Source organism: Eutrigla gurnardus (assembly GCF_963514095.1).
Source record: "Eutrigla gurnardus genome assembly, chromosome: 22".
In the NCBI taxonomy this organism is placed as follows: Eukaryota; Metazoa; Chordata; class Actinopteri; order Perciformes; family Triglidae; genus Eutrigla; species Eutrigla gurnardus.
Genome location: NC_139933.1, coordinates 10771319 through 10780859, shown reverse-complemented (window position 1 = coordinate 10780859; position 9541 = coordinate 10771319). Strand labels below are relative to the sequence as shown.

The 9541-nt window shown below is 42.2% G+C and overlaps 2 protein-coding genes across 3 annotated transcripts; one reads left to right on the top strand and one right to left on the bottom strand.

Annotated features, from left to right (window-relative positions):
• Window positions 1-1435: 1435 nt before the first annotated feature.
• Window positions 1436-6017, bottom strand: mfsd1l (major facilitator superfamily domain containing 1-like). Its single transcript, XM_084039918.1, has 13 exons — window positions 5859-6017; window positions 4947-5047; window positions 4749-4858; window positions 4302-4357; window positions 4069-4212; window positions 3825-3983; window positions 3620-3735; window positions 3376-3476; window positions 3154-3265; window positions 2926-3063; window positions 2648-2787; window positions 2444-2555; window positions 1436-2363 (listed from the first exon to the last, which is right to left on the bottom strand). Exons 1-13 carry the CDS (start codon window positions 5878-5880, stop codon window positions 2223-2225), a joined length of 1452 nt encoding a protein of 483 aa, XP_083896044.1. The 5' UTR covers window positions 5881-6017; the 3' UTR covers window positions 1436-2222.
• An 806-nt stretch (window positions 6018-6823) lies between these two features.
• eme2 (essential meiotic structure-specific endonuclease subunit 2) lies at window positions 6824-9516 on the top strand. Of its 2 annotated transcripts, none has more exons than XM_084039849.1 (8): window positions 6824-7352; window positions 7734-7855; window positions 7998-8084; window positions 8168-8295; window positions 8398-8476; window positions 8579-8694; window positions 8779-8968; window positions 9139-9516. In XM_084039849.1, exons 1-8 carry the CDS (start codon window positions 6902-6904, stop codon window positions 9292-9294), a joined length of 1329 nt encoding a protein of 442 aa, XP_083895975.1. In that variant the 5' UTR covers window positions 6824-6901; the 3' UTR covers window positions 9295-9516. The 2 variants fall into 2 exon arrangements, with proteins under 2 accessions (XP_083895975.1, XP_083895976.1); XM_084039850.1 differs by having other exon boundaries at window positions 7734-7856; window positions 8002-8084.
• Window positions 9517-9541: the final 25 nt, after the last annotated feature.

Below are 9541 nucleotides of genomic sequence, written 5' to 3'. Positions count from 1 at the left end.
AAGACTGTGTGACTGACTCAGCGTGTGTGTGTGTGTGTGTGTGTGTGTGTTGTCCATCGGGCTGTCAAAGACTAACTCCTACCACACGCCCCTTAAGGAGATTAAGTGAGGTATATTTTTAGGGTTTATCTTCATGGTAAACAGAGGATCTGAGCTCAAGGAATCCTCCCTTCAGGTAACCTTCTTGCCTATTCCGGGGACTTTGACTCGTCATCACATGAGATGCATCATTCTATTAATCTAGTGACGGGGTACTTGCTTAAGGAGATTATGAGCTGTATTGTATCATCCAGTTATGTACGCGGTTATAGTCGTATGATTTAAATCTCCATGTCCCTCTGATCTTTGGTTGGATTAGGCCTGAATACAAGGAAAATAATAATTTTTCAGGAACCTTTCATGACCCTCCGACTGCAAATGCCGTACATGTGATTGATTTTTTTCCCTCAGTAATCTGCCGTCCTTCAGCATGGATTGCACTCTTTTGAACACTTAGCGTTGGTTCAGGGAATTCTCCCCCATTTAACCTGGCACAGAGTCAGGGACAGGAGTTTGGCACCCTGAACCTGGATCGTTAGAGTACTAAAGTATTGGAGGACTACAGCGTTATTCAAGGACAGACAGGTCTGTCTCAATCAGTTTGGGCATTCTCTAATCTGCATTTAAACAAATTGAATTCTGTTCAGATGTTTACAGCGTGTATTTATTGTGGAAATGGACAGAAGTTGATTGAAAGAAGAATTAAATACTGCAAACCTGTCTTTTCACCTTTCTCTTGGTAATGAAAGAAAGTGTTTACCTGCAGGAAGTGGGAAAATGTAATACCTGGACTCATCATTAATTGTTCTGCATCATTTTACAGGATGAGTATATTCTCCTGCAGTTTAACGGTATATTTCCAGAAACCTAATGAAAGATAGCAATGAAATTAATGTTAAAATTCTTAAAACAGCAATATAAAATGGCTCAAATGATACAGCAACACACGTGTTTGGGTTCAATGGAATTAAAGGGAAATAAGTTTATACCGAAAACATGTTACACTTACTTGTGGTGGTGGTGCCATATTTGCCTGTGACTATTTGAAAGCATTCTTGTAGTCGTTGACAATATGTTGGATGTGATATGAAGTGTTATCATGACTAGCTCCCCCTAAATACCCACACTGACTTACAAACAGGTTTCTTCTGCAGAGCTGCTTACTGCATGAGGTGTAGACTTATCCATTGCAAACAAGTGTGTAAAGAGCTCCCCCTACTGGGGTATTGTGCTTACATGCTGGATTGTAGGGAAATATCTGACTCTTGAGCTGCTCCTCTGTGTTTCCTCTGTTGTTTAGTGCTGAGCAAGCAATGTAAGGTTGATTTAAAATGTGTTTTAATTGAAAATAATACTATCCGAGTAGTGAGAGTGAGCCAAAAAAGCTTAACAATGAGCTGGAACTCATGGGGGAACAAATGGTACCAAGCAAATGTGTAAAAAACATGTAGCACTTTATTATACACATTTTATTTTTGCCGTTATGCCAATATCAAATTCCCTTCTTTATGTGCATAGTGAAATCTCTAACAATTAACATGCATTTAGGAGGTACAAATATTTCCCCGTTTCATTAAAAAATAATAAAAAAAAACTTTTTTTTTTTTTTTTTTAAATGTCACATTTTTGTGACACGCAGTGTAACAAGACATTAAAAGGTACAAGTTGCCAGTTGGAATGTGGATGTATTAAACTGAATAATTCCCACGTGTACTATGATGACTGAGAAAGCTGAATTCTCCTGCTTGTGGAGCCGTGTCTGCAACTTCAGCTGTCACAGATATAATGCACTGAGGACTACATTAACCATCCACATAAAGGTGGCAAACTTACCCTTTGAAATTATTTAATGACCTCAACAAGCTTCACATAACCAGTTATGGCAGTAGAGTTGATAGCTAACGGTTAAAGAGAGTTTAATTTTACCTGTATTACTGAAAAAACAGTCATACTTGGTTTCCATGAATACACTATACTGGCAGTATTTGTAAATACTGGTTGACAGATATATTTGTTCCGATGCATTAAACTGCTCCATTATCTAACGTAGCAGCCACAGACACAGTCAGGAGAAGTAGTGTGGTTTTCAGTGAGGTGTGCAATAAACCAGTCCAATTTGAAAAGTGGTACAAAATGTATATAAAAATACTTTTTTTTCTTCTTCAGTAAAGTGTTTAGAGAACTTAGGAGTTGATGGAAGGAGATCTGACCGCCTCATCCTCCTCATCCTCGTTTTGCTCTTCCTCTCCCTGGTTGAGTGGCTCTCTGTCGGAGTCTCTCTCTGCCTGCTCTGACCGCTTGGTCGTCTTGTTCAGGATCCCGCCCTGCAGAAAAACAAGTATTAACTCAACACGCTGTATGCTCTGCTGAAGTCAGCTGATAACGGACACACAGGATGCCTGACCTCTCTGTGGTCGACGATGTTGAGCAGCACTGAGGTGACGATGCAGCTGATGGTGTTGGCCAACATGAAGATCATCATCCTCTGCCAACGCCACAACGGAATTTTAGTTTCGCTGGATGGGAAATGGAGAAAACACTACGTAAAATATAATGTGCAACATCAAGTGCATTGCAATGAGACCCTGTTTTTTTTTTTTTTTTTTACCTAGACTTGGAGCCCAAAATCTGCCCAACAATCAGATTGGACAACCCAATCCCAACCATCTGTACGGAGGTGGCCAGACCCATGGCTGTTCCCAGAGTCGCCTGAGGCACCACAAGGGGAATAGATGGCCACATGCTTGCCTGGAATAAGGCACACATGTTTCAATTAACAACAATATATCTGACAACAGAGTCCTTTTTTTTTATTATTTTTTTGAAATTATGAGCCTGAAAGAAAGTGTTAGAAATTTAAATGTTAAAGCTTTGACTCGAGCTCACAGCAGCAAAGGAGTAGGTGATTCCCAGCCATATGGTGGAGACGAGAGGAGGCACAAAGGTGAAGGCCAGAAGTCCAAACACAGGCAGCGTGAGGACGGCACAGGCCAAAGCAAAAATGCCCCGCAGACCGACAAAATCCTGGAACAAACACAAGGGAATGTCACATGTTACGCCAACTTAGCTTGACCTATTTTGTATGGCTTCATACAACAGATGCTGAATACTTACTATGAGAATGCCCACGCTGGCTGAGAGGACCAGTGAGCTGTCATATACCGCCCCAGCGATATAGGCTGCCTCCTTCTGACTGTAGCCATTGTACTTATCCTGAATGAACTTACTGGACAGGGAAAAAAACAGCAATGTTCTTATTCTAAAAACAACACTATATCATGGCATTCAAAAACCCATTTGAATCAGAGAAATATGCATGCGTGTTGAAAGCTCTACCTGGCATCTGCTATAAACGGGAAGATGCCGTTGTAGAAGAACATGATGGTGAGAACCAGCAGCCAGTATCTTAATGACAGGAGCTTCACATCCTGAATCCTCTACACGTACGCACACAGAAACAAAAGGATGTAGTCGTTTAAAACATTTAAATAAGGAGAACTGAGATTCTACATTCTGCACCATCCTCCCACTTTATAAAAGACGTTTGAAACGGGTTATTATTCAAATATAGAGTTCGTACCACTTTGCGGGACTGCTCTTGGATGGCACCATCGAGACCCAGCTGCCTCATGCCGATCTTGTCCAGGGCACTGACCAGAACGGCAGACGCAAAGCCCAGCACACACAGTATTGCACCTACAAGGCATCATGGGAAAAATAAAATAAACATGTATTCAGTCATGCCATAAACCTGGATGTTTCTCCCACCTTTATCCATCACCTACCACCCCAGAGTGTCCACTGCATGCCATATTTTTCTTCAAACTTCTGGGTGAGGAAGAAGTTGAGGACCGAACCGAGGCGAGAGAAAGCCAGGGTCAGACCGAAAGCCAGGGCCAGCTCCTTCCCTTTGAACCAGAAGGCTGTGATGCGGTTCTGAACAACTGATGAGGAAGGAAGTGAGAAGAGCAGTTTAGGAACATTCCCCTGAGTTGACACCGAACAGAGTAAGTATGTAGGCGGGCTTACTGGTCAGGGATCCATTGCCTGATCCAAACAGCAGTCGGCCTGTGAGCATGAGTGGCAGCAGATAGGGCGTTCCTTTGAAGTGGGAGCCGAGTGCAAACAGTGACGAGCCCAAAACGCACAGAAAAGAGAACAGAAACACCCCAACTGCAGAGAGGAGGAAAGGGGGGGTCATTTATAATTAATTGCCATAGCTCAGTTGTTTGGTTTGCATTCATTTACATTTGTGGTCTTACAGCGATTTCCTAATTTGTCGATCAGGAACCCAGCCATGATCACCACGACCGCATTCCTGTTAACAGAGAAGAGCACCAACTGTAAAAGTTAATTAATCAGCATTACTGTAGTAGGTGTTGAAGAAAATGAGTTACTTCACAGTTTTGATTTAATCTCATCCTAATATTCCTCTCTCTTGTACTGATTGCGTCTTGCTGATATCCTATTTGATTGTGGTTATCTTTTGTTATCCTGATTAGAGGAAGTATTTCTATTTGATCTTGACAGAAAGAACCTTTTGGTTTTCCCTCCTTCCTGGACTGACTCTGAGAAACCTCTCAGCTATCTCACAATCTGATTAATCAGAGCCTGATGAATGGCCCCTGTTGTCCTCATCTGAACCAGCCACAGAACTGGACCTGAAGAGTTTTTCTCCCACATAGGTCATTGTGTGCTTGTGTACTAACGTCCAAGCGTAGATGGCGTAAAGAAGATTGTACTGTTGAGGGTTCATCCCCAATCCCACCACACAGTCCACTGTGGCATTGATCACTGTTGCATTGGAACACGTCAGGTTCTGCAAGATGAAGGGAAAACCGGTGATTTAAGTAATTATCCAACGAGCCACATACCGAGGACGTACTACCTCGCTACCCCTTACTTACCCCTTGGAACTGATCCTGCAAAACACTGGGCATGTCGAAGCAGAAGTAGGAGCCGAATGTCAGCAGGCAGTTAAAGAACAGCACCACAAAGCGGTAATACACTGTAAAAAACAAAATCACACATTGATTTGGTTTCTCCTGGAGACTTACTTTTATTACAGAGTTTAATGTCACTATGAAAGTCAAGTCTAAAGCACAGACAGGAAGCGATACATGGACCAATCAACACACATAAAGCAATGGCAGGATGTTGGTTTACATTTTCATTGAAAGCTAAATGAAATGTAATATCTACAGAATATATTCCAATATATTAGTAGTAATTATCCATACAACTCCTGTTAATTACTGGCTTTTGAAAAGATGAAATCAATCACCATGCAGCATTAAACAACCCCTATAGATAATGTATTAACACATACAATATTAAGCTTGGAAAAATAATTAGTCTCATATATGGATTTGCTCAAATAAATAAATAAAAAAGGGCAATCACCAAGCAACAAATCTGATTATCAATCAATATATAGCAATAAGAAAAGATTTTGTGCGGAGGGAACCTTTAAGAAGCTTCACCCCTTTAAGGACATTTCTTTTTTACTCGGCCCAATGGGGGAATGTTGTGTTTATAACAAACTGTAGCAGTAGCTTAGCTTAGCTTTGCTAAATTCATTCATGAAACAGCAAACCGTAACCGCTAAAGTCAGGGGTTTTGGAAACTTCCCATACAGTCACATGAGCTCTTAAACGGCACGTAGCTAAAGCATAAACTGCTGAGTCGGACTCTCAGTGGCCCAGTTTTTCGGGGAAGTAGCCTCTGAGGATGGTTACCAGACGGAGGTCTGCACATCTGCTGTGCTAAAGTTGGTGACTGAACTATTTTATGCAAAATAAAACTATAACCAGACGTACCTTTCTCCGCCGGCTGCGTCATCGTGAGCGAAAAGGACAGAGGCTATACAAGAAAAACTTCCAAATCACATTCTCCAGCGTTGTTTACATGAACGGGCTGGTTAGCAGGCTGCATTGACGTCCGTCACAACTCGTCGGCCACCGTCCGCTCGCACCGCAGCTCTGAAAGCTATGTGGATGAAGCTGTTGGCGCGTGACGACGCAGCAGATTTTTTGGAAATCTGGCACTCAACGAAACAGCAGTTTTTTCCCCGTAAACTTTATTGAGGAACTGTGTCAGCTAAATTATATTCCAAAAATTAAAATAAATTAAAAATAGAACAATAAAACAATTAAAAAAAATAGAGGATGTAATTGAATGCATTTTTTTAATTTGTCAAAAGTCTGGAAGGAAAATCTTGATATAATTGTTCTTTCAATTAAATTATCTAATAAAATAAATTGTGATTTTTAACAGTCAAAACAGTCCTTAAAATGTCTTTAACTGATTTCAATTGAGTGTGTATTTTTTATTTTCTATGATTTATTTAGTTTTTTTCTTCAATTAAATAATTATTATCTATTATTTTAATTAATTTGTGATTTTTGTTTGGTTACAATGAACATGTAGCAAAGCATGAAATAAAAAAAATGGGTATAAAGTCATTGAGATTATTCATGTTATCAAAATAATTTTGCAAGCAACACAGCTATATATTTTTAAATATTGTAATTATTTATTTATTTTTTAAATCCCTTAATTTTAGGATTTTTATTTTTCTATTCCATCGATTCGGTCAGTGTTTTATCAGCGTGTCCTGAGATGACATCCAATAAAATAGATGTGTCGGCCATAGACAGCTGTAGTGTTCTGTGTGCCTTCTGCCGTTTCTACTGAAATAGATTTAATCCACCCTTTGCTCTGTTTATATTGTAAATGCTCTAGTGGGGTAAAGGGTAAATGCGCATTTATTCTCTAATGTCCCTCACCGGACGCCATCGATGCGATATAAACGTCGCTGTTCCAAATTGCGTTCACCTTTCAGGATGTTTTAAACATAGAAATGTCTGTGTTGCGAAGAGCGAAAACATGGGAAATATCTGAATCCGAGGAAAGCGACGCTGAGACGAAACCTAAGTTAAAACGTGACGAGGTCGTTCAGGCAGTAACAATCGGCACAGAAGAGGACCAGAGTTCAGAACACAAGTACGAAGCCCTCCCATCGTCACCCACAAACACTGGGTCCAGTTTAACGTCTACGTTGTCTCCCCCCCGACCGCATACATGTGGCACGCCAAGTCCCGCAAAAAAACGCCGCACCAAGGAGGAGGTCGAGGCGGACAGACGGGTAGCCGGGGAGAGAAGGGAGGCGAGAGACAGGCAGAGGGCAGCCAGAGCCCAGGAGAAGGAGGACAGGAGACAGGAGCAGCGGAGGAGGAGGGAGGCTGCGGAGAACCTGAAGAGTCTCCGGCCAGAGAACTGCCTCAAGTGTCTGACGGTCTGCATAGATCCAGGTACCATGCTGCCTTCAGTGGTCGTCGGAAATTTTCCTTTACCTCTTTCGCCCAAATAAGGCCAGCTTGTCAACAGTTGGGATAATGTTGATAGCTTGAAGAAAACAATGCAATCTACGCAATAATATACACATAATATAATATAAACACAAGGGGGTATTGGTTAAAATTATAATATTTTGATTACATATTTTAACTTTTAGAAATATTAAAAATGCACGTATTTCCCCCTTTTTATTAAATTTTTTAAAGAAGTATAAAACAATTGCTACAAGGCAGCTAATCAAAAAGCACCATCTGAAGTTATGACTTCCACAAAGGGAGCATTAAACTGAAATGCTGCATGCACACGTTTTTTTTTTCTCTTTTTTTCTTCCCCAGCTCTTTTGCAACAGGATGGCTCGGATATCTTGCTGGAGACCTTGGCTACCTTGGAGTGGAGGTTTAGCATTGAGAGCCAGCAGCTCCCACACAGCATCACCTGGACCAGAGATTTACCTCAGGTAGGCACGTTGCTCTTCTCATAACATAATAAACATAAACATTCAAATTAAGTGTTATATTCTGGCTGCATTACATTTATTAACTTATGGTATTTGTACTTATATCTCTACTGTGTCTACTCTTCAATGGGCTCAACGCTAGCGGGAGGGAGACTCGGTGGAAGAGGAGCAAGTGCTTCTGGTGCTGGGTCTGACTGACTTCGTGGACATAGTGATCTCTGTGAAGAAAGTACACAACCATTGAAGTTGTAATAAACGAACTCTGCATGTCCTCAGGATGGCCCTCCTCATGTTATTTCGTCGCCATTGCAGATGCTAGACAGCGAGGAGGAGGAGGAGACGGGGATGGGGTCTTTCCTCAGTCCGATTTTGGAGCGTCTCAACCGGGACGCCAAGAAGGTGGTCACTCTCTTAGTGACAGGTGCTCAGCCAGATTACAGGTTATGTACTGACTTTATCATCTCTGATGGGATTACACTATTATTCTCTTCTAGCTTTCATGCACACTCTCTGATCTGACTTGATGATTTACTCACCAACAGGATGGATGCTGGCGGTATGAATTTACTAGATGAGACGCTACAATCCAAATGGGGGATGGAGAACCTGGATGTCAACGAAGTCAGTTTACTTGAGTCCAAGGATTAGTCAGTCTTGCATCTTTTTGTAACTTTCAGAGGGAGGATGACAGGTTTCATTGGTACTGTCTCCGTTTCCCTTCAGGTTCTTGTGTACCTACAGCTCTGCAAGAACATCACACTGGTCTTCTTGGATGGCTGGCAGGAGGTGACTAACCAAGTGTGTGCCGTCACCAAGGCCTTATCGAAGCGCCCTTTCAAGTACGCGGCCACTTCAGTCATTGTGTCACATATACAGACCAGGAAAATGCACCTGAGGAATCTCACCTCACCGTGTCTTTCCAGACTGCTGACGGAGCGTGTGGAGCTGCCCTTCTGCGTGGACGGTTCGTGGGCCGGCGGGGTTCGGGTAGAGAGGGACGGCTCTGGGCTGAGCCAGGTCTGGAGCCGGCAGATCCAGCAGCTGAATAGAGTGAGCCCTGCTGTGGCCTCCACTGTGACGGCAGCCTATCCGTCTCCACAGCTGCTGCTGCAGGTACACCAGAGTGTGCTTGAGTATGGTCTTATAGAGCTCTGTGAATAAAGGACACTCCCAACATGATGCATGATGATGATCGGGGGACTATGTTTCTTTGTATTGCTTTAAAAACATATCTAAAAATGTGTCAGGTGCTATAAAAACGTATTTTTAATGTTGTTTTCAAGGCTTACCGGGGCTTGGGGTCAGAGGAGGACAGGAAGGGACTGCTGGCTGGTCTCTTGGTGAAAAGTGGAGGGAAAGAGAGACGAATCGGACCGGAGATATCGGCCAGAGTTTACCGCTGCTTCACATCCGAGAACCCCCAGCTGGTCCTCGACTGATCCGTGCACTTGAGGACCAGATGGACGCATGTCAGCGGGGATTAATCTGGTCTTTAATTACACTTCGTCACCACTTGGCTGCTAATGTGTTAATGTTGATGTTTACAAGCTAAAAATATGCCTCGGATATCATGTTCATTTCCCAGTAAAGCTCTGGGTTTACTCATCTGGACGTCAACAGATTTGTGGAATAATATATGCTTAGAAAAATAAGAAATGATATCATGTTTATGTGTAAATACCACTG

What these genes read in the sequence shown, in the direction of transcription:
- mfsd1l (XM_084039918.1), bottom strand. Translation starts at nt 5,880, where the DNA reads ATGACGCAGCCGGCGGAGAAAG. An exon ending in GCAGTGGACACTCTGGGGTG is followed by an intron (nt 3,736 to 3,824) that starts GTAGGTGATGGA and finishes GATGCCTTGTAG; the next exon opens with GTGCAATACTGTGTGTGCTG. An exon ending in ATTTTGGGCTCCAAGTCTAG is followed by an intron (nt 2,556 to 2,647) that starts GTAAAAAAAAAA and finishes TTTCCCATCCAG; the next exon opens with CGAAACTAAAATTCCGTTGT.
- eme2 (XM_084039849.1), top strand. Translation starts at nt 6,902, where the DNA reads ATGTCTGTGTTGCGAAGAGCGAAAACATGGGAAATATCTGAATCCGAG. An exon ending in GACGGTCTGCATAGATCCAG is followed by an intron (nt 7,353 to 7,733) that starts GTACCATGCTGC and finishes TTTCTTCCCCAG; the next exon opens with CTCTTTTGCAACAGGATGGC. An exon ending in CTCCACAGCTGCTGCTGCAG is followed by an intron (nt 8,969 to 9,138) that starts GTACACCAGAGT and finishes GTTGTTTTCAAG; the next exon opens with GCTTACCGGGGCTTGGGGTC.